We start from the raw sequence: 26,187 nt of genomic DNA on the forward strand, positions 1-26,187 counted from the left end.
GCTGCGGGCGAAGCGCTGCGGTCCGCCCTGAACTCCGGCGCCGTTCGGCGTCCGGCAAAGCGTCACCGCGTGCCGCCGTTCTCACGCGGAGGAATTCAATCCCAGCCCTCCACTCCATCCGCACTTCCACATCGGCCCGCCGTGTCCGTCCCCCGGGCCGCAGCACGTAGATACGGGCGGGCAGCTGGCTCAGCCCGCGCTGCGGTCCCACCAGCGACATCCCGACGCCGTAAACATAGGAGGCATTACTTTCGGAGCAGCCTCCGAGCTGAGGAAGGCCGGCGCAAAGCTCCGCCTTCAGCCCCCTTACGGGACCGGGGTCAGGGCAGGGGGCGGGCCGGGCTCCGCTCGCCGCGTTCCTCGCCGCTTCTTTCCCTTTATAGGAAAAATATGCGCGGGGCACGGGGGGGGCTGCCCTGAGTCACCGGGGGCTGCGGCTCCCGCCCACGCCCGGGGGCCCCGCGCTGTGCCGTGCCGTGCTTGGCGCTGCCGGAGCGCCGCGCGGAGCCGCCCGTCCCGTCCCGTCCCGTCCCGTCCCGCAGCCCCGCAGCCCCTCGGCGCGCCGCCATGACGGGCAGGTAAGGGCGGGAAGTCCTGCGGGGCCGCACCCCGTGTGGGGAGGGCCGGGAGGGCGGCTCCTCAGCGTGGATAAGAACAAAACGTTACAAAAAATAAAAACAAACCGTGCCCGTCCTGCGTTAGATTGCCTTTAGAAATTCGTATGAAGCAGCGCAAGCGGCCGGGAGGGTAAAAAGCTGAGGTGCTGGAGGGAGGAGAGCTGTGCCAGGATGCTGGCGGGAGGTGCTGCGGTGCTGCCGTGGTTTGCTTTGTGTTGAGGGTAAACGAGGTGATGTCATTGTGTGTTAAAGGTGTTTTATCACTCTAAAAGGTCAGCAAAGCCACGTAGCTTGAAGGATATTTTTATTCTTTTGTTTCGTCTTTTCGTTCTTTACCGTTCCCTTTATTTCTCTGCTCTGTAAAGCAGAGGTGAGTTAAGGACAAATGCTTAGAGAAGGCTCTCAGGAGACCTCATTGTGGCCTTCCAGTGCTTGAAGGGAGAGTATGGACAGGAGGGGGAACGGCTGTTTGTGAGGTGGATGGTGATAGGACAAGGGGGGATGGTCTTAAACTGAGACAGGGGAGGTTTAGGTTGGATATTAGGAGGAAGTTTTTCAGCCAGAGGGTGGTGAGGCACTGGAACAGGTTGCCCAAGGAGGCTGTGGATGCCCCATCCCTGCAGGCATTCAAGGCCAGGCTGGATGTGGCTCTGGGCAGCCTGGGCTGCTGGTTGGTGACCTGCACATAGCAGGGGGTTGGAACGAGATGAGCATTGTGCTCCTTTTCAACCCAGGCCATTCTGTGATTCTATGAAATGCAGTTTGGAAGAACTGCAGATTGCTTTGAAGGTCACGGGCCTGAAGGACAACAAAGTGCAGGTTGAATTGGAGATTGTGGGTTCTCCTCTGTGCCTGTTCTAGGTCCCTCTTACTTTTGCTTAGTGGACATGGAGGATCTCTGCTGGTTAACACTCGCCTAGTACTTGTGGAATCATCACTTCTCTTGCTTATTTCCTCCTACAGCTTACCAGTGGAATATATTTCACTATGATGCTACAAAACTCCTTTTTAAATTATTTACAAGAGAATAATAAGAAAACGATAATAAAACACAAAGTGGTTTTCATGGTGGTGCTGGTCAGACAACAGTGACTCAGCTGCATCCATCGCCCTCCGCTCCTTTTGTTCTCTTAAACACTGCCTTCTCTATTCTCAATTCTTTAATTCTTTTCAGTCTTGCATGGGCCCTGCTCAGCTCCCAGCAGGGCTGTGTGGTGCTGCCTGCCCCAAGCTTTCCTCAGCTGCTGCTCTGCATGCAGTGCTGCGCTTGGTGCCTCGGTGTGTGCTTCACCCACATGGAAAGCGGTGCTTTGGGGTGCAGCAGCTGTGGGGCACCTGAGAGCTGGGTGATGGTGAGTCCAGGTCAGCAGTGTTCTGTTGCTTTGATCTGAGAGTCTCCTTCAGTGGCATGGATTGATTGCGTGAAGGCTTGGGACTTAACATGCCTCCATCATCAAGTCTGGCAGAACACTATTTGCTGCTACGACCTTCAAGTGTGCTGCCTTCAGCAGGTGATTAATTAGCAGTGGGATGCAGGACAGAGCTTCTCAGGTCTTCAGGGCTGCAGCAGGATGGCAGGCAAAGCATGAGGAACAGCGCTGGAGCAGAACTGCCTGCATCCTGCTGCAGCTCTCCTGGAACTCTAAGGGAACTCCCCTCAGGAAGGTGACTCACTGGATGTCCGTGCTCCCTGACCACCTCCCTGCTCTGCCATGGGGTGCCATGGCCGCCCTGCGCCTGCAGGGCCCGGCAGCCTCAGGGCTGTACTGGCGGCGGCAGGGCCGGGCAGGCACAGCCCCCAGGGCCCAAGGGTACGTGTGTGTGGGGGTCGGGGGTACAGCTGTGGTGGTGGGTGTTCTTTGTGTTGGGGCAGGAACTGTCTGTGCTCAGCAAGACAGGATGAAGCCTGGTTCTATTTCCAAGCAGATTACGAAGGAGAGGACTTTCCTGGTGGGGAAGCTTTCAGTTTTTAACAATAGCAGGAAAGAAGCAGTGGAGAACCTTTCCGTGTGGAAGCTGGGTTGTTCAGAGCCAGCAGCAGCTCAGCTCTGGTTAGTGCTGGAGTGCTTTGGTGCCGTGGGGACAGAGGAATAGTAAAATGCAGTCATTCAAAGCACTGAGGCTCAGTAACCTGTTGGTACTGTGAGTATCAGGCTTCTTGATTTTAGCGTTTGTCAGAAACTGGAGCTCCTGGCATGGCTGCTGCATGGGATTGCTCACCTGGCAGGCAGAGCTGCTCAGGCAGCTACAGAGCTTGGCTTGAGGGTTTCTTTTCCTGTGTTTCTTTTTAAAATTGTAATTGTCGTTAGAATTTTCATTGGTTAACTTTGGACAGGAGAGCAATTAGCAGAAACCAGCTCAGTTAAGTAATTGCGTCTGAGGTCTGCGTGGTGGCAAGAGCAGTGAGTGTGCAGCAGGGCTGTCCTTGTGGCAGCCAGGAGCTGTGAATTTCAGTCTTGTCTCAGACCTAGCTGAGGTGCAATTGGTTCGGCCGCTCAGTGTGAGCCCTGCATCCCTCCATAGAGCCTTGCTCATCCCAGTGCTTTCTGCTTAGCCTACAGCCATTGGTTAGTGGTTAAATTTTCAGTTCTTCTGGCACAGTGTTGTGGGTGTGAATGTATGGAAGGGAGATAGGAGGACAGGGGAAGGAGTGTGAGTGCCATTGAGGGGAGATGGGGCTGTGCAGGAGTACAGAAGGGGCTGGTGACAGAAAAGTCAGCACTGAAGGAGCAAAGAAACGCAGTTCTTCAGCAGGAAAACAGCCCAGACTGATGATGGGAAGGGTGAGAAGTTCAATGCTCTCGCCTTTGCAATGTGTGATTTGTGTTCAGCTGTTTGTTCTGTTATAGCTGTCACAGAGCCTTCCAAAAGAAGGTGAAGGTGCAGTGTTGTTTGTTTCCTCAGTTTGCAATCAGGTTTCATTTTTTTTCTTCTTTTTTTGTTTTGTTACCAATGTGTGTTTTTCAAGCCTTGATGATGATAATTATTTAAACCTACTACTGTGGGTTTGGGCACGTTAGCAGCTCTGGGGAAGGCTGCCCTTCATTGTGCAAATGGTGGCAATCCAAAGCAGCATTACTGGTGGTAAGTGATGAACACAGTTGGAAGCAATCAGTTTTAGCAGTGCTGGTAAACAACCATCAGCACAGGCTCCTTGGAGATGGTGGAAGTGAAGAAGAGGAACACAGACAGCCTGCATTGGAAGCCGTTTATCAGATGCACGTTATGGACAAAGTGCTGCATGGCTGATAATAGAGGGGTGGTGTTGCTGCCTCGCAGATGTGACCTGTTAAACACAGATGCTGCTTCGTGGTGCTGCCCTGGGCTGAGCGAACCTCTGGCTTCTGCAAATAGCAGAGGGCTGTGGCTGGTAGGCCAAGGAGAGGTGAGAAGCTGTAAAGGTTTGTCCCCACGCTGTGACTGTAAGTTGCTTTTCTGTGTTTGGTTTTTTTTTTTTCATTTTGCTTGCCCCTTGGCAGTAAATCACAAGGAAAAAGTGTGGATTTTATTGAGAATTTGGGTACTCAGGAAGAAATGCCACAATGCTACTAAGCTCACAGCCAGCCAGCTAAAAAATATCTCAGTGAACTGGAATCATAAAATGCTAGAATGGTTTGGGTTGGAAGGGACCTTTAAGATCACCTCGTTCCAACCCCTGCTGCAGGCAGGGACATCTCCCTGTAGCCCAGGTTGCTGAGTGGAAATACAATGTGAGGAGAAGGAGACATTCTGCAGATTAAACTCTGCTCGTGGCCTTATTGAGTGCAAAGCAGATCACATGTTTGGGAAATAGGAACACTTTGTTTTTTCTCCAATGTTTTGTGGCAGGTTTGGTAAAATCACTTGATATTTTAATCAACATTAAGGGCTCAAAGCCACAACTGCTCAACCATGTCACAAGGATGGGAAGCAGCCCCTTTCCTTGGCTGCTCTGATTTCTATCCTGAGGTCTATGGCACAGCCAAGTGGTGATGGCTTTCTTTGGGTTTGACTTTAAACTACCCAATGTGTGTGTCTCTGTGCATATTCTGAATGACTACATAAATGTTATTGCATTGAGATGTCTTCTGCATACATGGGAGTCTATTGGTAGGTCAGCATGAGTGGAAAGCTCCTTTCTAGGATTCCTTAGTGCAGGTTTGTTCTGTCTTGTGAGGTTTGGATGATGCCCTGTACTCTTGTACCTTGAAACGATGCCTTCAGGTTTCTTTGCTGTAATATCTGTAAGGTTTTTGGTTATCTCCACATTAAAGCAACTCCTCATTCAGCACTGATGGAGGTCTGCCAGGCTGGATGGGGCTCTGAGCACCTGGTGGAGCTGTGGTTTCCCTGTTTGTTGCAGGGGAGTAGGACTAGATGGCCTTTAGATGTCCCTTCCATTTCGAAGGATTCTGTGATCATTCTGCTGGAAGCTGTGCTATGTGAGCACTCACAGCATGTTCTGTTGGGTTTGCACCAGGATGTTGAGCTGGTCGTGTTCTCGTGGCCTTTCCTGTTTTTGTGTCACCGGCTTATTGTTAAAACAGAGGAGGATTTTGTATCTTACTTCATTGCAAAAGAGCACATAGAGTGCCAGAAACGTTCCATGCTGGAGGCTGTCCTTCTGCTGTGTGGTACAGCAGCTTGCTGCTCAGGGGGCTGTGTGTGACACTGAGCTGTTGGAGCAGGTCCAGAAATGGGCCATGAAGATGATCAGAGGGCTGGAGCACCTCCCCTATAAGGACAGGCTGAGAGAGCTGGGGCTCCTCAACCTGGAGAGAAAAAAGCTGCAGATGGACCTTATAGTGGCCTTCCAACACCTGAATGGGAGAGCTGGGGAGGGACATTTTATAAGGGCAGGTAATGACAGGATGAGGGGAGATGGCTTTAAAATGGAAGAGGGTAGATTTAGACTAGATATTAGGAAGAAACTCTTTCCTATGAGGGTGGTGAGACTGGAGCAGGCTGCCCAGTGAGGCTGTGATGCCCCCTCCCTGGGAGCACTGCAGGCCAGGCTGGATGGGGCTGTGAGCAGCCTGGGCTATGGGAGGTGTCCCTGCCTATAGCAGAGGGTTGGAACCAGGTGATCTGAAAGGTCCCTTCCAACCCAAACCATCCTATGATTCTATGGGCAATTGAATAAATGCATCGCAGCAAGAAGCTGAGACTCCTTCCTCATCGTAGTTTTTCCCTCCCTGTTTGGACATGAGATACAGGATTTTAAAACTGCATTCTATTACCATATGGAGAACTTAGATTATCATGATGACAAGTGTGAAAATGTTGTGGAAGCAGTTAGGTTAACTCCCATTTCAGGATAGAAAGGGGAAACAGCCCTTTGAGTGATTTGTGAGTGTGACTTTGTGGGTTTATTTCAGCCTCACTTTCTGAGGAAGTGAAGCCAAGCCAGGCAGGATGGCTCCTTTCATTTTGTACCTTTTCAACACTTCAACAGTTTCAGCTTATTTGTCAGGAAGGCACAGGCTTTGTATGTAATTATATCCCAAGGCGTCTTGTGCACATCAGCTACCAGGTAGGTGGGGGAAGACCCCATTGGTTCCCATGGTCAGGGGGAGGCTGTGGTGGAAGATCAATGCTTATATGTGGGGAAATCCTAGGAGTGCACATCCTGAGGCCAGAAATCCTGAGAAGCAGGGATTAATTGGGTTTGCTGCTCTCAGAACTGCTGCTTTATTTTGAATGGTGGGGGATTTGATACGGGCTTTAGCAGGATGACATAATGGGGTGGAAAACTGGCAAAGCAGCCAAAAGTGTGTGACAGAGAGGTCTGCTACATGAGTTAGTTCTGCCACGGTGCTGCTGCCTACCCAGCTGAGTTGCAGGAGCATTATTTCCAACTGATGTCAGTGCTGAATTACCTCAGTCATTGGTGATTTGTGTGCGTGTGTGTAAGAGGGAGTTGAAAGCACTGGAAATTTTGTGTTCATAGATGTTGGAGAAGCTTGGATGGCGTGAGTGTACTCCTGATTTGCTTATGACACTGCTTATGTTCTCACTCTTGTCTTTATTCCAGTAATATGTCTGATGCTCTCGCGAATGCAGTGTGTGAACGCTGCCAGACTCGATTTGATCCCGCGGAGAGGATTGTGAACAGCAATGGGGAGCTCTACCATGAGAACTGCTTTGTCTGTGCTCAGTGTTTTCGCCAGTTCCCAGATGGACTTTTTTATGAGGTGAGGTTGCACGCTGTGTATGAGAGAAAAGAAATATCTTTGTTCAAAGGCAAAGAATTAAGTGAAAATCATGACAGAAATATGAATTTCCATCTCGCATGTTTAATTTCTAAGCCTTAAGAGGGACTTGCAGCATGGTTTCTTTTTTCCTTTTTTTCTTCCTCTTACCTACATCTGTTCATCAACTAAACTGTGTTTGCTCTTTGGGTAAGAGGCATTTCAAAAAAGAAAGCACAAGCATATCTTAATATTTCATTAGGCTTAAGTGATAGTTTGCCTTTATTTTTAGGTATTGTGGACCAGACTTTCCCAACTGAAGTTGGCAAACCCATACAAAACAAGTTGTGTGCAAGCATTGCTTTTGAATAATACATTATTTTAAACATGCTGCACTCTTAGCTTTTTAGTCCTCTGGAGGAGGAATAATTCTAAATACACAAGTTAAAAAAAAAAAAATTATAGGGAAAGAAACTTTGGGCACCCCAGGATTTTTGTTGTCTTGTAGGAGCTTTGCTATTGATTTAATTATTTGCAAAGCAAATTCGCTATGAGCCTGAAGCTGTATCTGGATGTTGCTTTGAGAACATCTCTGGGAGCTTAAAAACAGGTCAGAAGGGAGACTGGAACTGAAAACTTTATCTGGTCTTGGCCAATTCTTTTTTCCAAGTGGAAAATACTAAACTGTTGAGAACTGATCACTGTTCAGTTATTCGTGATGGCTCTCTTTCTCTTTTCTTTTCAGTTTGAAGGTCGGAAGTACTGTGAGCATGACTTTCAGATGCTGTTTGCTCCTTGCTGTGGAGAATGTGGTAAGATGTACAAATACACGTTTGTACAGCCTCATCCAGCTGTGTATTTCCCACAGTGAGCTACACTGTTAGGGCCAAGTGGCCCTTCTTTTAGCAGTGTTGGCCCTGTAGCATATACATCCATTGCAACACCACAGATTCATAGAATCATAGAATGACTTGGTTTGGAAGGGACCTCAAGGATCATCCAGCTCCTACTCCCTGCCACAGGCAGGGCCACCAACCTCCATATCTAATACTAGACCAGGCTGTTACTCCCACCACTGAATGCTGTCTAGCCCTGGCTGAATTATTGGGGTCATTTTAAGGAGCAGGAAATCTGGAGAGAAACAAAGGATGTAATCAGCAGTGATTTGGGGCATCCTGGTCGTGGGAAGAGGGGTTTTTTTTGTTTTTTTTTTCCACCAAAGCTATAAACTAGTAGTTCTTGTGAGGTTTAAGGGCAGAATTATTAAGGGCTGTAGATGTTTGATAAAACTATTTTCTGCGTGGATCTCAAGGTGTTGCTTTCCTTTTGTAGGTGAGTTCATCATTGGGCGTGTTATCAAGGCAATGAACAACAACTGGCACCCAGAATGTTTCCGTTGTGAGCTCTGTGATGTGGCACTTGCTGACCTGGGTTTTGTGAAGAATGCTGGCAGGTAAGATGGAGCAGCAGCTCTGGAAATTTTGTCAGTATGTTGTTGATGTGGTAGTGAGATGTTGAGAATGCTCCATTGGTCATATACTGGGAGGTGAAGCTTGTAGAGGTACAGAGGAAGCTTTAAGGAGTAGCCTGTTGTGGGATGGGGAATTAAATGAAGAACAGTGTTCTTTGTTCAGTGGGATGTGTAGAAAGCAGAAACTCAAATGTTAGTAGCTAGTGGAAGGGTACTGAAAAGAAAGGGATTGTAGGCAAGAGGCCAGATAGCAGGTGAGAAAAGGGATTGTGTGATGCTGAGTTTAGCAGGTTTGGCTGTTTATCAGGTAATCGCTGCTGAGCAGCAATTAAAACATTGCAAAAGGCCAAGAGAACAATGTGAGGATTACATCAAAACATATTCAGCATGAGATTTTCCAAGTCTTGAAAAGCCATTCGTTTTATATAAAGAAATGTAAAATCAAGTCCTAAGGTAGATTAATGCATTTAATTAAGAAGTAAGAAACTAAAAACTTGAAACTTCTACAAAAGGATATCATAAGAAAATAAACCCATCTGACAGTTAGTACATAGTGTTGTACAATTCATAGTTAATTTCAGGCTTTCGTATCTTGAGCAAAGCTTAGTAGTTTCCTGGGGTTTACATTTTCACTACCTGAAGGGTGAGGAAGGAAAGGTTGTATGTCTGTACCCTGTCCAGCAGGGAGATTCCTCCACTCCCTTTTCTGTTTGGTCCTGCATGCAACTTCTGTGTCTTAGTTTTTCAAGCTGGACATAATAAATTTCCTTGTGACACCTCAGCTTGTTAGAATCTGTGCTGTTGTCACAGCACCTAGGAGTATTCCTGGGTCTTTTTAGGAAAGCAGCTAGGATTGAAACAATTCAAGCATGAAAAAGAATGTTTGATTTCATAATATGTGGGCTAAATTTTAAATGGAAAGTTTAGGAAAGGAATGTGTGTGCCTGTGTGTCTGTACGTTCCAAATTTATTTCACCTGTCATGTGGTTTCCTATAACATTTACTTCTTTTGCACAGTAACTTTCTACTAGCAAATGCTGTAAGAAACTGTTGTGTTCATTTTCTATTTTCTCATTGTACCTAATCTTGCTAGGTGTGCCTCTCATTCCCAGATGTATTCCACTGGATATAATTTGTATTAGTAAGGATAGTTAAGGTAATCCCTGCTTTATCTGTAGCAAATAAATAGTCTGGCAAGGTAAACTGCCAAAATGAAATAGTCATAAAACACCTTAAAAATGAGATGATGTTCCCTGGGCAAAGGGAACATCAGTAAAATAAATACCCTAGAGGTGATTAAGAGATGTGTGGATGTGGCACTAGAGGGCTTGGTTGGAGTGATGGCACTTGGTAGGTCAGGTGAGTGGTTGGAACTTGATCTAGAAAGTCTTTTCCATCCTAAATGATGCTGTGGTTTCTTCTTCTGCTTGCTTTTGTCCACCTTTACCAATTTTTAAGACAGAAGTTCGTAGATTTTTTTGATTCAGTATGTAGTAAAGATGAATGCTGTATTCCTAAGGAGACCTTCTCTATTCTTTAGTTGAAGTACTATCAGGATGTCTGATGTTTGGCAGGGAACTACATAACAGAGGCAGTGCAGTAAACATTGTCTGGCCTCTGAAGCTTCGAGCTCATCTCCTACACTTAGCACTTGGAAGCAGTTAAAAAATGGTCAGTATTCTCTTAATTGCATTCCTGCTTGGATGTGTTGCAGCATTTTGCTTTTTATTTATTTATTTATTTTGCTATGGCTTAGTGCCAGTTATTCTGCCTACGGTGTATAAACACTGAGCATGCAACTTGAACAGAAGGTACAGTCTATGTGAGGAATGGATCTCTAGTGTTGGTGCAGCGTGACATTTTAAAGTAGGCTTATGCATCGTGCATAGGAAAAGCCATTACTGAATGCTTTGGGAATTAAATTATTTTGCAAAAAGGAGGTGTCTGTTTAACAGCCCTTGTTCCTTTAGTTGTTCCTAAGTGCTCAGCCCTCAGTTTCACATTGTGGCAGTCAGTGTGGCTGTACTTGTGCTTGCAGTTTCAGTAAGACAAGAGCACGTAATCAGAGGGGTTCCTGTTAACTTCAGTTCCAGGGAAATGACAGAACTTCCCTCTGCAGGAGCGAGCCTGGCTGCGGTTACGCTGTCTTTCTGCATGTCTGCACTCCTCTGATTTAGGCAGAGCAGCCTTTTCACGTTGAAGCAGTGGCAGGAGTCACGTTCACAGCTCAGATTTCGCACTCAGCGAGCTTTCATTCGTCTTCCCCTCACACGTCTGCGGTATCATCACCGTCCTCTTAGCACAGAACAGGTTGCACAAAGCATCACGGAATTTCTCAGCTACAAAAAAATACATGACGGGGTCGAAGGCCCCATTCAGGCTGGTGAGGCAGGAAGTGATGCGGTTATTGAGTGCTAGCAGGCGCTGCGTCTCGCAGGAAGCCTTGGTCCCGTTGTAATGGAGGATATAAATGTAGCGATTGACGTGATAAGGTACGAAACAAACCAGAAAGATCATCAGGACCATGATGATCATTTTGACAGCTTTTTCCTTCAGGTGTTTCTCAACTCTGTTCCCACTCTTCAGGCTTCTGATGATTAATAAGTAGCAGGTCACCGTGGTAACAAATGGGAAGGTGAACGCAACAGCTAAGGACACCAGAGCGTGACGTGATGCCTTTTCTCTATAGAGCTGCAGGCAGATGGTTGTGTTGTTCATTTCCACAGTCTGCACGCTGAGCAGCAGGGGTGCCATCGCAACCCCAACTATGAGCCATAGGAAGGCACATGCCAAATGGGCATAAAGGGGCCTGCGGAGCTTGATGGACTTCACAGGGTGCACGATGGCCAGGAACCTGTCGACGCTGATGCACATGAGGAAGTAGATACTGGCATACATGTTGAGGTAAAAGAGGAAACCGGTGAGTCTGCATGGGATCTCACCAAACGGCCAGTGGTTACCTGAAAAATGGTACACCAGCCGGGTGGGGAGGACCAGCACAAATGAGAGGTCAGCCACAGCAAGGTGCATCAGGAAAATGTTGGCGGGTGTGCCAGACTTCTGGTCTCGAATGAAGAGCCAAAGAGCCAGGGAGTTGCCAATAAAAGCCAGGATGAAGTCTAGGAAGTAGAAGGTAGCAAAAAGTACGTTCTCGAGGTGTGTCTCTTTGCCACATTGCTCTGAAGTTTCCCAAGGGAAGTTTGATTGATTTGAGCAATTGAAGAGCAGACTTGAGGGATCTGCTGGGCCTTTCATTTTTCACCACAGTTTTGAAGTATGAAAGAAAAACCTGAAAGAGTTGAGACAGCATGTTATAGTTTAAAAAAAAAAACAACCTGTTTTTTGGAGAAAACACAGATGGAAATCAGTGTGGTCCTGTGCTTGCTGATACTGATACTTAATAGGACGTGTCAGTCTGACTTTAAACATGTACATTAAAACTCTGCTCAGCTGTCCAGCCCATTAATTCCCATTGAAGGAACCACTATTGAAGAGAAACTAGCTGGTTATGAGTTTGTCTCCACCCTGTGCTGGGCTTAGTTGAGTAATAGTCATGTGCTCATTTATCAGGCAAATGGAAAAGTGGAAGCAGGTTCTGTATGTCTAGCTAGATGCTATTCGTTGTGTTCAGTTTGAAAGACTGGTTTAGGACTGAAGAGCTTTTCTGAACATGTTCTTACTGTAAGGTGCCTGCAACATCCTTGTTTGTTGGAGCAGTAGAAAGCAGATCAGGTATTGTTATTTTTTTTTTTAAAAAAAAAAGCAAGATTCCTGAAAATCTTTTGAGAATTATTTTGTTCTGAAGTCCTGCATTGATGGCAAACACATACAGCACCAATAAAGGGGGAAACCTTTCAGATGGGTAACAGCATCTCATTCAAATAGCAGAAAAACAATACATTGACTCAGAAAATATTGCTAATAATACCCATGCTGTCTTCTGTTGCCAAAGCACTGCCTTTCCCTGCATCTTCTCCCAGTGTAACTCTCTCCCTGTAGCTTATCCAGGAGCTTTTCCAAGTTGCAGCATAGTAAGACTGTGCTTAGCTTTGGCAGTCTCTGCAGGGTCCTGAATAGCATCAACCAAAAGTGACTACATTTTGTGGGTGTTTACCCCTGCCTTTGTAACACCTCATCTGAGGAGTGTAATTGTAACACCTACACTGAGGAGTGTAATACACTCCTCATCTGTCAGGGTCAATGGTAGGGAAATGCAGACAGTCTGAGCTTCCAGTGCTGTCTCTGTTTCTTGGATTCCTCAGAGGTGTTGCAGTATCCACAGCAGTACCTCTATTAGTTGTACTAATTGATGATTACAGCACAACATTCAATACATATTTAAAGAATAAGCAGCTAAGGAAGCTGAAAACTGTAGCTTCTGGTTTCTGTGTGCCCTGTGTTCCTGTCTCAGTACCCTCAGGTCACTGAGGCAGCATCAAATACAACTGTGTTTGAAAAGCATTTGGAAAAAAAACAATGAAATAATGATAGCAAAAGACAAGAAGAATTTCCAAGTTTGGCTTGAGTGTCTGTTTGCTTTGCCTAGGGAAACAAGGAGCCATCTCTTGTTTCTTTGACACGTTCTTCACCCATTAGAATGTTTTAAGATCAGTCTGCTCCATTTTCCTCTACCAAGATTGAAATTTTAAGGTAGAGGCTGACACTTACACAACATTGTGAGTCTCAGGCAGAAGTTACACTGCGTGCTGAGATCTTACATCAGTAGGCAGATGGTCCAAGGCATGAAGCAAGGCATCCAACTTCCAACAGAACTCAAAATTTGAGTACATTCACTGAAATGTCTGATTAATTGCAGACCAGTATATGGGAAATTTGTAAATAAAACTCCAAGGTAATTCTCATCTTTTGTTAGCTGGTGTCACTTTCAGATGTGCAGGAAACTGCAGTAGGTGAATAATGAACATGCTGGGCCACTTCTGCTTACTGCATGGCTGGGGAGACCAGAGTCAGCAGAAAGGAGAACAAATTACATTTGGAAACAGGAATTTCTTTGTGTGGCCACAGAGGGGCCTTCTCACTCTATGCACTCCCCAAATACAGTATGTGCCTATGGCACAAGAAAGACTAAGTTTGAGTGTGGGTAATCACTGTCTGCTGCCAGCTGGAGAGAACAACACTTTAGTAGGTGGCATTACTAAAAGTGCATCTAGGCTGTCCTTTTTTCCAAAGGGCATTTCATTCCCTATAAATACATGTGATATCTTATACTGTGCAGTTCCTGTTGCTTTCATGAACAAAAAGAAGACTCACTGTTGCGTTTTCTGTGTGAATTTCCTGGGGTTGCTGGAGAGCACACAAGTTTGGGTTTTTGTCTTTATATAAGATAAAGCCTACAAGTCTTTTTGAACCCAAGAATTTGGAGTTTCCATGTTTTGCGTTTCCAAATACTTGTCTTTCCTGGATGGAATTAGTTTAAATATATATTTTTCTGTTGCACAGTAGGGAAGAAATGAACGCTGAGACCATGCCTATGGGCTGCTAATTTACAGTGGTACCTATCATCTTTGTTTAATTTTTATTTAATCTGCAAAAATGCAATGATCTTTATATGTTCACACACCTGTCAGTGATGAGTGAGTTGGTCTGATGGTAAGTGCTCCTCTTTGTGTGGTTACACCATTGAAAAAGCAGTAGGTACAGGACTGCACCAGCTGAAAAGACTAAAGGGAGGATAGCCGACAGGGATGTCTCTTCCCTTGATGACAGTGATTTAACTTCAGTAAGCAAAGCAGTAAGCCCTGTGTAGAAGCCAGATGCTTGAGAGTTAGCAGCTGATACACTGAACTGATTTCCTATGGAGGATCTTTGGAATTCAGACCCAGCTGTCTGCCCATGCTAGATGTAGACTAGTCAAGGCATTTCAGTTAGCAGTTTTGCCCTCAGTGATGTCAGCACTGACCCTGCCATTGATTTCTGTCTGGACATATTGTCACTGCAAGGTGCTGTGGGGTGGAGGAGAAGGGAGAACGTGGGTCTGTCTGTAAGCTCAAAATGTCAGTGACAAGAAGGAGATCCTTAGAGCAGATGATAAAATCAATAAATTCTGTCCTGTTCAAGTCATTGCCTTCACGTGAGATCTGCTCTTACCTTATTTACTTGTTGGAGGAAGGGGAAGGAAGGCATCATTCATTGCCTGGTCAGAAACCAAATGAATAGAGAATCATAGACCCCTCAGAGCTGGAAGGGACCTTTAAAGGCCACGTGGTCCAACTGCCCTGCACTGCACAGGGACACCACAGCTGGATCAGGTTGCCCAGGGCCTGATCAGCCTGGCCTTGAAAGTCTCCATGGATGGGGCATCCACCACATCTCTGGGCAACCTGTGCCAGTGCCTCACCACCCTCACTGTGAAAGACTTTTTCCCTATACCCAACCTAGATCTCCCCTCTTTGAGCTTGAAGCCATTTCCCTTGTTCTGTCACCACAGGCCCTGCTAAAGAGTCTGTCCCCTTCTTTCCTGTCACTCCCCTTTAGATACTGACAGCTGCCCTCAGCTCTCCCCGCAGCCTTCTCTTCTCCATCTGCACAGCCCCAGCTCTCAGCCTGTCCTGTAGGAGAGGTGTTCCATCCCTTGGGGAATTGGATCTCTTTCTAATTTTGCTTAGATTTTAAGTTAAGAAGGGAACTTTAATGAATTTTTGTATTTCTTTACAGTTCTGTTTGTTGACAGCATGCAGCACTAAACTAGGTCAGAGGAAAAGCTGCTGTTTTGCTAGGGTTGCTTGCTGAGGTTATGTCTGGAGCAGAGATGTTTTTGACAGAAAGCTGCAACTTGACAAAAATTATGGCTTTTGTAGTTGTAGGTTATGGAAAGCCCTTTGCTGCACTTTTATTTTGCGTGTCTCTATCAGTGTAAATAACTGATTTACTGTTTAGGCTTTTTCTTTCTTTCTGGTTTGTTAGCTTGCAAAAAAGGACGCTCATAAATCCTGTAAAACTTTTCTTTTATCTGTATTTATGCTGAGAGCAAACTTGAAACTTTCCAAAATGACCTAGAATGTGCAGTTTGAGCTAATGTATACAGTATAGCACAAGAGGCTTTCACTCCACAAACAGAAAACTTATTTGGGAGTCTGTCTCACCGCCCAATAATTTCCTCTTGGATTGCACTCCTGGTGCTCTATGAATATTTCTTGATGTACGTATTGCTGAGCAGAGTGCTTTTGTGGAGGGAGCCATTATCCCAGCCCCCAGGGCCGAGCTGGAAGGGGGGTGTCAGCACTCATTAGAAATGCTTGCACACTGCCCATGTTTTATGTCCCTGTTTCTGTTTTGCTCAGAAACAAACAGATAACAATCCCTGGGGCTGGCAGTGCAGGGTTACTCTATCAGTTATTAATGATGCAAAAATTAATAAACAGAAAAAATAACTCATCACAAATTCATTACCTGGCTAATTTGAAGGCTTTGTTACGATGCTTACTGCAGATAAATTCAAAGTGTATGTTGAAATTAGTGATGGATTTCGGGAAATGACTTCTGGCTCAGCTGGAAGAATTTTGGCTTGGGAATATGCTAGTTTGGGGGGTTGTATTTCTGCTTGTAGCATCTTGTCTCCTGCCTTTCTCTGTAAGTGTTCTTCCTTAGAAGTAGCCCGCTTCTAACTGATGCTGTTCTCCTGACGATCACTCCTGCTGAGCCTCCCACCCCTCAGCTCAGGCACTGGTTTCCTATAAGCATCAGAGCGGCGTCAGAGCGATGGACACACAGCAGTCAGCTTCCCTGGCTGAAGGGTTGGACGTTAAGGACAGAAGTGTGAAAAGTCTGGTGTTTTGATCTTCAAAATGTGCTGCTTTTTCTTAGTTTCAGACATTTCCATTATGTTCACGATCCCAGTTTGTGTATCTTTCCACCTTGCTGACAACAGCTAAAACTCACAGCGCTAGGAAAGCTCCTTTGCTACCCTGCTACAGAAATTTGTCTCTTACCTCTTCACAGCGCAGTCCTATGGGTGGAGAGTTGGTTCCTTTTAGGGAAGATCTCAGGGAACTCCTGCTGATGGCAGCAAACCAAAACGAAGCAGCTACAGCAAAACCGAGGAGCTGATCCAAAAAGAGAACACGTTTGCAGGGCTGCTGAAGGTGGAGAGGGGTGCCCCTCTATATAGCGTCCCTCTGGCACTGATAGTGCCTTATCAGCTCAGGCACACAACAGAGCAGGGAGAGGACACCCCTGCACTGAAGAGCATTCTTCATCCCAGCTGAACCCTTGGCATGGGGCTTGCTGCTGCTGTTGCAGATATGAATGTGCTGTATGAATATTCCAGTGTTCGTGGTGCTCACTGAAGGCCGTTGCTGAACTCCCAGCCTTTCACACAGCCCTCTTGGAGTCCCCTGATTATTTTAGGAGGGTGGAGTGAAGCATTGTTTGGGGGAAGTCTGGTATTAATAGGCACAACAGGACATTTCAGAATGGGATAATTCCATAATGGTGGGAGTGCGGAGAGGGAGAGGGGCGGCTGCTATGGTAACAGCTCAGCCTGTCCAACACTTCCCTTTGCTTGCAATAGAGGAGGGTCTATGGGACAGGGAGAGAGGGCCTGTGAATGGGGAGGGGTTGATAATGGTTTATCAGTGCAAATGGCTGAAGGCATCTTATTCAGCTGAATGAGAGGGGTCTCTTTCAGGACACTTGCTTCGGGGTCCCTCTGTCCTGCCCCATATAATTACTCTCCATTTGACAGCGCCGAATAAAATCGATGCCTTTATGCTGAGATGAGCACAGCTGCATGTTTCCTTATAATGGGGTCCTGTCTGCTTTTTCTGGATTCCGTCTGGGCAGACAGTAGTTCCAGCCCTGGAGAGAGACTCTTGATGACAGGAGGACTCAGATTTGGAGAAAATAATAACGATACTTAGCACTTAGGCAGGCGCCTGCCAACTGAGGGTCAGAAATGTTTTGAGGTCTCACAACAACATCTGTGTTGAATCCTTATCCCTGTTTTACAGATCTAAGGGTAAGTGATTCATCCTACCAGAATTTTGGAAGGGGCCCTGCGATGAATCCACTGCTGCAGCCATAAATCTGCCCTTTCCATTTGAACTTTTCCTTTCGTCTCCTGTCTGTTGAGAATGACCTGTAGATCTCAGCAAGTTTCACACAGCAATACAGTGAAAGGAATCAAGGATTCTGTTCTGCCTCAGATAAACCTGCAGAAGTGAATCCTCTGTCAGTTTTGCTTTACCATAAATTCTTTTCTTGCTGCTAGAGGGCTACATAAGAGGGAATTAAACTGAACTGTTTCTCCTCAGAGCTTCTGGATACCGGGATAAAACTGGTGGATTCCTGCAGCCTTTATAGAAGCCCCTTCTATGCTCTTGCCCAGGCTTCTCTACCAGAAATTTGGCTTCTGTGCCTGCTGAGGGCTGTGCTTGTAATTTGCTCTAGAACAAGGGATAGAAACACAGTTGTATTTACCGCATAAAATCACATAGTTCTTTTGTTTTCCTTAACTAAGGACTAAAAGGAGTTAGGAGACAGAGGAGCTAGAATTCAAGAGGTTCTTGTTTATCTATTAGCTATTGAAGATTAAGGAATCCCATTCAAGCAACATTCTTTGGTTTAATTGTTCATAATTCTCTCTGCTCTGCTTCCTCCCAACTCCTGTAATGCTTCTGCCATAGTTATTAATGGAGAGAAGGTGTGTGTAGGGGAACTGTCATGTCAGGGCCTGAACTGGTGATTAAGCACCTGGGGAAGGGGTATGGCTGGCACAGGGAGCACAGGTGCCAGAGACCCTCATCACCAGCTGGGTGAGGCAGCTGTTTTCTTGTGTGTGACAGTTGGTATTCCCAAGAATACTTTGCCTGGTATCACAGAGGACTTGTCAGAAGCAGTTTTGCTGCTTCATGGTACAAAAATCTCATCTTTTGGAGAGGATTGGGTCTAGAAGAACTGGAAAGATTACCTGAAAGAGTAACAGGTGATGGTAGACATGGAACATGTCTATAATATGGTACATCATGGAATCACAGAGTGGCTTGTGTTGGAAGGGTCCTTAAAGCCCATCCAGTCCCAACCCCTGCCAGGATCATGGACACTTCCCACTATACCAGTTTGCCCATCCAACCTGGCCTTGAACACCTGCAGGGATGGGGCATCCACAGCTTCTCTGGGCAGCAGTGCCAGGGCCTCACTGCCTTCTGAGTAAAGAATTTCCTCCTAGCATCTAACCTAAATCTCCCCTTCTTAGTTTAAAACCGTTTCCCCTTGTCCTATCACTATCTGCCTGTGATATAAACACAAATCTGGGAATGTTGGAGAAGGATTCCAGGAAATATAACCTGGTAGCTATTCTATATACTCTTTTCTGTGCGACTGGTGTTAAAGATAGGATATTAAACTAAATAACATTTAGCCTGACCTCAAAAGATTGCATCGAGTACACCTTGCATCATGCAGCATACATTTTTTTAGGAGAAAGAATTTCATCATGTTTTTCTTTCTTTTCTTTGTTCAACCAGGCACCTGTGCAGGCCGTGCCATAACCGTGAGAAAGCAAAGGGGCTGGGCAAGTACATCTGTCAGAAGTGCCACCTGATAATTGATGAGCAGCCTCTGATGTTCCGCAATGATTCCTACCATCCAGATCACTTCAATTGCACCCACTGTGGGTAAGTTCTGGTATTCTAAACCCTGACAACAAAGGAGAAGGGATAGTTCAGTCAACAGTGCAGTCCTTTTTGAGGCCTAAACTTTGCTGCCTTCACTTTGTTGAAAAAACAGAAAAATGGAAAGATATTGGGAAGACCTAGAAAAATTGCAGTTTTATTTTGCTGTTCGCTGTTCTTCTCTGCTGGATTTGAAATGACACCATTTTGTACTGAAAAGCAGTAACAGTTACTTGTGAGAACTTACATCAGAGACTGTGTGCACAATGCAGTAAAAGTGCTGTCCAAAGTTTGCTGGTGCCAGATTATTCCAAATAGTTTCACTTTGCATTTCTGGATAGAGGGGAAAAAAAAAGGATGACTTGTAGACTTGTGGGGCTGTCTGTTGTCGTGCTGTACCTGTCTGACCTGTTATTCTCAGAGGGGCTGTGTAACTGGAGCACGGTGTGGGTAACAGCACTGAGAAACAAGGTGAAGTGTTGCTGCTGACCACTCAGGAATAGTCCCTTACCTGAGCTATCCCATTCAAAGACAGCATGATACTGTATAATTGCATGTAAGCACACCAGATATTTTTGCCAGAGTGTGTACCTGAGACATGATGACAAAACGAGAAAGCAATTATAGAAAAAATAGTATATAACAACTGCATTTCACTAGCTTAGTTTAATGAGAGTGTTTATAGCATGAACGTTGCCAAAATTTGTTAACTTTCAAGTTCAGTCTTCCAAGGTTTCATCTCTGACATTAAGGAGCTTCTTACTTAAGGGTGTTCTTACTTTAGGGACACGTTTGTGTTTTCAGGAAGGAGTTGACTGCTGAGGCCCGGGAGCTGAAGGGAGAGCTGTACTGCCTGCCCTGCCATGACAAGATGGGAATCCCCATCTGTGGAGCCTGCCGCAGGCCCATCGAGGGCCGAGTGGTCAATGCCCTGGGAAAGCAATGGCATGTTGAGGTGAGGCCTTCCCAAATCTGAAACTTCCTTCAGGAGCTGTTTTGGAAGACAAAAAACTAATTGCTTATGTTTCAGATTGACTTCATTTTGTGTGAGTGAATGAGTACTGCAGGTTTGTCAGGACTGCACTGTCAATGGAGTTCACATAATGGCATTTATTTACTAATAAATTGAAATAATTACTTACTAGGGTAGATATATTCTTTCCACTCCTGATTAAAAGGTTTGTAGCTGTTAGAATTTGGAAACTAAGCAGAACCAGTTCAGTTCTTGCCTTCTAAGCCTTTTCAGCTCAAATTTTCTGTAACTTTCAGCTAAGTTGTCACAGCACGCTCTAAAGTTTTATAGGGATTTATGGATTTGGTGATGTAAACCTTGTAGGGCTGAATGTGACAGAGATGCTGCTGCTCATCCAAGCTGCATTCATACCAACCACATTTTATATTCCTGTTTCTCTTCTCTGAGATAAGGAAGGCAATATTCCACAAGTCTTCTCAGCATAGACATAACACAGTTACCCTTCCAGCAAGTGCTCTGTTTATCATTAATGTAATTCTTAATGAATTATTGTAAAATCCTAAACATTTCATCTTCTCACTCTCAAGGATTTTCCTATCTAAGTTTTATTAAGGCATTAAGTCTCTTGTATTGAGCCATGATTTGCAGCCAGCATAGCATCCAAGCAAGTTTTTTCCCTGGTGATGGAAAAGTCACACTGCTTGTCACTGAGTGTCTTCTTTCTTTTGCAGCATTTTGTTTGTGCCAAATGTGAGAAGCCATTCCTGGGGCACCGCCACTATGAGAAAAAAGGACTGGCTTACTGTGAAACTCATTATAACCAGGTAAATTCTGCCATCTGTGCTGTAGGTGCTTGCTCTGACTGACAGATGCTTTTGTAGTCTCAATTTGTAGAATCACCACAGTATTAAGAAATTAATGGGATTTCATTGGAAAAATAGGTTTTCTTGGTAGATGTGAAAAGTAATGCTGAGAACATACTGGAAATGTCTCAGATCAATTTTTGATTATCCTTTTGAGATTAAAAACATTGACCATGGGCAGCAATAAAAATTCCTGTAATTTGTGTGGACTTTTGGTTACTTATTGGTTTCTGTAGGCCTAAGATAAATGTTGTGCTGCTTAAACCATAAAGACAAGCATGTTTCACAAGTCAAAACAAATGTGTTTTTTCTATATGACGATAGTGAACAGCTATGAGTTTGGTGTTTTCTTCTGCCATATAAATTAGTCTTTCTCTCATAAGAAGTGTTGCTATTTTGAAAATAGCTCTAGATTTTGTTTTGTTGTTCATTTTAGCATCAGGAGATATCTGTCTTTAGCAAATATATTTTACTGATCCTGCCATACTCAAATTGCCACGTGTACAAGATTTTAAGATCATACAACAGTGGTAGAGTGTATGACAACAACAACAAAGGCCTTGTAGTATTTAGTGGTATGAGATCCAAATGAACATGGGCTATTGGCAAGCGTATGAGAAGTTATTCAGAAGATTTAAATTGGTACATTTGGGGGCAACTGCAATATCTGGGAATTCATTAAGTGTTAGGATTGGACGTTTGCACCAGCTGTGTGATTTGGGGAGTGTGAGCAGTCAGTAACACGAGTTCCTGTTCTTACTTCTTTTACTGTGCAGCTCTTTGGAGATGTTTGCTACAACTGCAGCCACGTGATAGAGGGAGATGGTAAGATTTGTTCTCTTCTTATTTTGGGTTACTGTCCCTATTCTGTTTGTTAGTGCAGCTGTTGCAGGCTCACAGTTGCAAGGCACCAGTGTTTCTTTTTCACATCTGGCCTCATTTGAATTTGGATACAAATCCGAATTCAAATAATCTGGCAGTTTCCTTTTATTTTGTGCTTTTGCAGTGGTATCAGCTCTTAACAAGGCCTGGTGTGTGAACTGCTTCTCCTGCTCCACCTGCAACATCAAGCTCACACTGAAGTAAGTCAGCGTTTATGCTCTGGGCCGTAGTGAACATTTGCCCCTAAGGCAGAGTATCAGCTTGGGAGTGCTGTGAGCCAGTGCCCCTGAGGGGCCACGTTCTTCTGATCCACTGATTTGCAATGCCATCTCTCTGTGGGAGTGCTGATTTCACAACTAAAAGAGAGCTGGTACCCAACATTTTCTCTATCTAATTTTCCTTCTGTTCACAAAGGAAGAATTTCTTCTCTGAGGAGGTTGGGTAAGAGGACAGCTGTACAGAAGGAAGGTTTTAAACTCTGAATAACTGCCTATACTGAAATTCCTGCAGCTTCCATTGCTCCTTAGTGTGGATGCACCCCTTGCTGGCAGTGCTTGCAATTACTTAGAGTAGCATTTCATTTTCCTTTAAAATAGTTACTAAATATGTAGAAGAGGAACAGAAAACAAAGCAGTCCTACGTTTTCCTTTCTCAGGTTCAAATGGTTCAAACCCTTATCCTGCTTTGGATTGACCCTAAAGGCCTGGTGTGTGAAAGCACTCTAATTCATCATGCAGACATTTGTAATGACATTACTATCCTAGGCTGTTATATATAAATGTATGGCAAAATCTTGCTTCTAACTAAGCTAGCAGTACTAAAAGCCCCAGTTCCCCAATTAAAATCTGATTTTTATACTTTCATTATCATGGAAGTGAGGCATTTTACACGTAGTAGAACAAACAATTGCATTTCTGTAGTTGCACACAGACTTGATTTAATTAAGCATGTAGCTTGCAAATACTGCTTTAATAGCCCACTATTGTTTGTGTTAAAGGAATAAGTTTGTGGAGTTTGACATGAAGCCTGTATGCAAGAAGTGCTACGAGAAATTCCCACTGGAACTGAAGAAACGCCTGAAGAAGCTGTCAGAGCTGGCATCCAAGAAGGCACACCCCAAAGCCCTGGATTTAAATTCTGCTTAAACAGGTCTGTCCATCTGTTGACTGTGCTCTTGCAGTCATGAGGTGCTGCTCACAGCAGCTGTTTTGATTAAAAGAGAATTACTAAGAACAAGTGAAACCAAAGAAAAGTGGTACCTTGCCCTGCTTCTGGTAATGTAGCCTGCATCTTGACTCTCTCTTTTTCTCAAGCAACTGCCTATTAACACTGGCAGAAAGAGCAGTTTACAGGCTGGTTATTAATTTGCTAACATCTTATTTTTAAACTGTACAGCATCTTTCTTTCTTTCTTTCTTCAGTTGAACTGTACTTCTCTCTCCATTCCTCTACAGTCTAATGAATTTAGAAACACTAATTGAGTGTAGCGGTGGAAGAAATGTGTTGTTTGCTCTTTTTTGGTTCAAGATTACTGGGTAAGCTCAGGAGCCAATAGTTACAACACTTTCATTGCCTACTTGTCTGACTCAGAACCAATGTTAGGACCACTGCAGAAGTTTACTTTGCTGTTTCTCTGTTCAGCAGTAAGGAGATTGCAGTTGCCAACGCTACGTCAGCCTCTTCTGAATGGTTGGGCTCCCTTTAAGGAGGTGCTGGCTGTGGAAAAGGATAAACTTTGTTAGAAACTGGTGCTATGATTTCTCAGTCTGTCCTCTTTATCCATTATGAGATTCTGGTGGTCAGCACAAAGCACATCCTATCCTTGGACAAAGCTGACACTTCTAGTTCTTTTGAATTATGAAACCCAGTTGATAATATGGCATTAGTTTATCTGCTTCAGTCTCAAATCCAATCCTTCTCACTTTGTTTGAAAGGTGAGAATACACTCTGAGGTCACTCTCCACAAAGCTGAATTACATTAAGAGATTTCTGTTATTTGTAGTTGATCACAAATGCTATCTTACAGAGAAAAATCAGTGAATGTTTTTCATAAAATTCACCCAAATAAGAGCCACCCAACATCTTTCTTCTTAAGACCTGAATGTGTACTTAAAGAGAGGACCTCAGACCTGAATCTATACCTTTTAATATATAGTTTTGCTTGCAGATTTCCTTCTGCTCTGTAGTTTTTCCTCTCACTTGTGCAGTTTTGCTCATACAACCCCAGGTGCCAAAAATATATTGGTTTTGATCATTCTTACTGTTTCTTTAGGGGTGATCTGAACCAATCTGAGCAGACTGAGAATGGCTTTCCATGAATAGTTGGAGACTGTATCTGGCTATTTTGTGAGATGGACAGGATTGAGGGCACTGGAAGACTGCTGTCCCATGTGGGATTTAAATCTACCAGAAAGTGTATAGTTCAGCAGATGAAGTGAATACAGCAGTTGGGCCTGAGGCAGCACCCTGTTAGCAAGAAATTAAAGCTTCCTCACTTTTTGCATGTGTGAGAAACAACTGGATTGGGTAATCTACCTTAAAATTGCCCTCACTGCCATTATGCTCTGCTCCAAATGGATCTGCACAAGGTAAAGCACTGATAGCTGTTCATGTGCTTGCTGTGCAGCCACTGCCCATGGAACTGCAGCAGTGGTCTCATGGCAGCAGTGGGAAGTCATGGTTAACTGTGCAGATAAGAATCCCCTGCGCAAAACCATCTCTTAGATACTGGCTTTCCTGATTCAATTTTCCTCCAGCTGCTCTGCTTTACTATTGTCATAAGTTTCCATACGAATTTAACTGGGATAATCTTTATCCACCCTAACAGTGATGAGGGGATGGGCTTTAATCAGGTGGTAGAACTCTCCCATCGCCTTCTGATCAGGATGCACTGTGGATTACACTAATTGTGGCTCTTGTCACTGCTTTAGGAGAACACGTGCCTTGTCCCTGTTCTCTCACTAACCCGTAAATGGTCTTTTAGTTAAGGACCCAAAGAACAGCATGTCTTTTGGTGCAGTAGGATGTGGCCACTGCAAAGATTTTTCCTATCCTTTGGTGTTTGGTTCACAGAATGAAGCACAGGAACATCTGATCTAGATATGTTATGCAGATTGATCTCAGCATAAAGCATGCAGGTCTGCTCCTGTCATCTCAGTCACAAATCACACCTAATGCCAAGTCTGAACAGCTGTGTGCAGCAGCTTTTGGGAAGATGGTGGGGAACACCAAGCTGTGTACCTACTAGTGAAAACAAAGAGTATGTAGCTAGCAGGCAATAGGAAATATTCTTTCTGTGGCCACTCTCAAGTGCAGCAATGGAAAATTCAGGCATATAGAAGCAGATGGAATTATTTATCACTGCAAATAGAGATTTAGTCTGTGCTTTCACTTTGCCTCATGCTAGAAATCAAGTAGACCTAGTAGGCTTTAGTATTCCAAGGGCAGTTGGTATCATTCTCTTTGCTAAGGTGTTCAGTTTGCATTCTGTCCTCAGAGCATTGCCCAAAAGGAGTGAAAAAACCACCATAGTCTCTGTTCTCTGTGAAGAACTGAGAGTGGTGATCTCTTAGCAGCTCTTAAATTATGAAATTTTCAGACTTTTTTTCTTAGCCTACAATGTACAGATGGTGGTGAACGTTACTCACGTGCCTTTGGTGAGGCAATGGAAGTGAAGGAGAGAAACGTCGTTAGAAGTAGTTGAACAGATGCATCTTCCCTCTACCTCTCTGGGTCCACTTCTAAAAAACTTACAAGTAGAAGATAATGCAGACTTCAGAATTGTGCCTCTCATGAAGCCAAGGTCTTGGTCAGAAATATGCTGCCTGCTTTTTTTCCATTGCTGTAAGCAGATAAATGGCCAAATTCATCCTAAGTATCAAACCTCTGGAGAGCAGAGATTTATATCAAGGTTGAATTTGGCTCAGAAGTCTACACTAACTAAAAGATCATGTAATTATATGCATTTCTAGTTTACATTCCTATTTATACATACTGAATTACAATCACTAATATTCACTGATTACACTTGAAAACATTTATGCTTTTAGAAACCACAGTATGTGAAGCTTATTTGTATTAAAAGGGCATGTTAATCACCTGCTATCTTTCTTTATAACCTGTTCCCTTGGGTTTGCATCCTGGCCTTTATTTTTATATCAATCTGTGCAGTGTTAGCAAACATTCAACCTCCTGGACAGAGAGTTCCTAGATGTGAGCTTTGTATCAGATGATGTGACTGACACGTGATCAGATGGTGAAGGAACAGATTGCAGACAGAGCTAATAAGTGCAGTTGCAGTAGTCTGTAAAGCACTATGAAGTGCTGAGGACAGTGTAAGTTGGATAAAAGAATTAGCAGCAATTAGTCGTGGTTCAGGCTTTGAATGATAGGTGTGGACTCTGCACAGTGCGGAGCTCTCGTTTTCTCACACGTTGCTGGTGCTGTCTGACCTAACATGTGACTGTGGATTGAAGTATTGTAATATTGTACCTGTTTATATTCCTGTAATAAAGTTAATTGTACTGCTACATTTTAAATCTTTGCACACCAAAAAAAAAAAGTAAAAAGAATTTGTATATA

At 44.4% G+C, this 26,187-nt stretch overlaps 2 protein-coding genes across 5 annotated transcripts; one reads left to right on the plus strand and one right to left on the minus strand.

Annotated features, from left to right (window-relative positions):
- Positions 1–313: 313 nt before the first annotated feature.
- On the plus strand, positions 314–26,144 carry LIMS2 (LIM zinc finger domain containing 2). 4 transcript variants are annotated; one of them, XM_031604992.2, is made up of 10 exons: positions 314–578; positions 6,631–6,790; positions 7,533–7,599; positions 8,120–8,240; positions 18,743–18,892; positions 19,694–19,844; positions 20,594–20,686; positions 21,502–21,550; positions 21,732–21,807; positions 22,605–26,144. In XM_031604992.2, exons 1-10 carry the CDS (start codon positions 568–570, stop codon positions 22,750–22,752), a joined length of 1,026 nt encoding a protein of 341 aa, XP_031460852.1. In that variant the 5' UTR covers positions 314–567; the 3' UTR covers positions 22,753–26,144. The 4 variants fall into 4 exon arrangements, with proteins under 4 accessions (XP_031460852.1, XP_090003110.1, XP_031460851.1 ...); XM_090146984.1 differs by lacking the exon at positions 314–578 and adding an exon at positions 1,222–2,428; XM_031604991.2 differs by lacking the exon at positions 314–578 and adding an exon at positions 2,631–2,759.
- GPR17 (G protein-coupled receptor 17) lies at positions 8,552–11,979 on the minus strand. The gene has a single exon (XM_031604994.2). It carries the CDS (start codon positions 11,511–11,513, stop codon positions 10,479–10,481), a length of 1,035 nt encoding a protein of 344 aa, XP_031460854.1. The 5' UTR covers positions 11,514–11,979; the 3' UTR covers positions 8,552–10,478.
- Positions 26,145–26,187: the final 43 nt, after the last annotated feature.

Source organism: Phasianus colchicus, chromosome 10, assembly GCF_987193195.1.
Source record: "Phasianus colchicus chromosome 10, bPhaCol1.hap1.1, whole genome shotgun sequence".
NCBI classification, from domain to species: domain Eukaryota; kingdom Metazoa; phylum Chordata; class Aves; order Galliformes; family Phasianidae; genus Phasianus; species Phasianus colchicus.

Bases quoted from the DNA above. Each gene is read 5' to 3' on its own strand.
- LIMS2 (XM_090146984.1), top strand. From the start codon at position 2,148: ATGCAGGACAGAGCTTCTCAGGTCTTCAGGGCTGCAGCAGGATGGCAG. The intron at 7,600-8,119 runs GTAAGATGTACA...TTCCTTTTGTAG, and splicing joins TCCTTGCTGTGGAGAATGTG to GTGAGTTCATCATTGGGCGT. The intron at 18,893-19,693 runs GTAAGTTCTGGT...TTGTGTTTTCAG, and splicing joins TTCAATTGCACCCACTGTGG to GAAGGAGTTGACTGCTGAGG.
- GPR17 (XM_031604994.2), bottom strand. From the start codon at position 11,513: ATGAAAGGCCCAGCAGATCCCTCAAGTCTGCTCTTCAATTGCTCAAAT.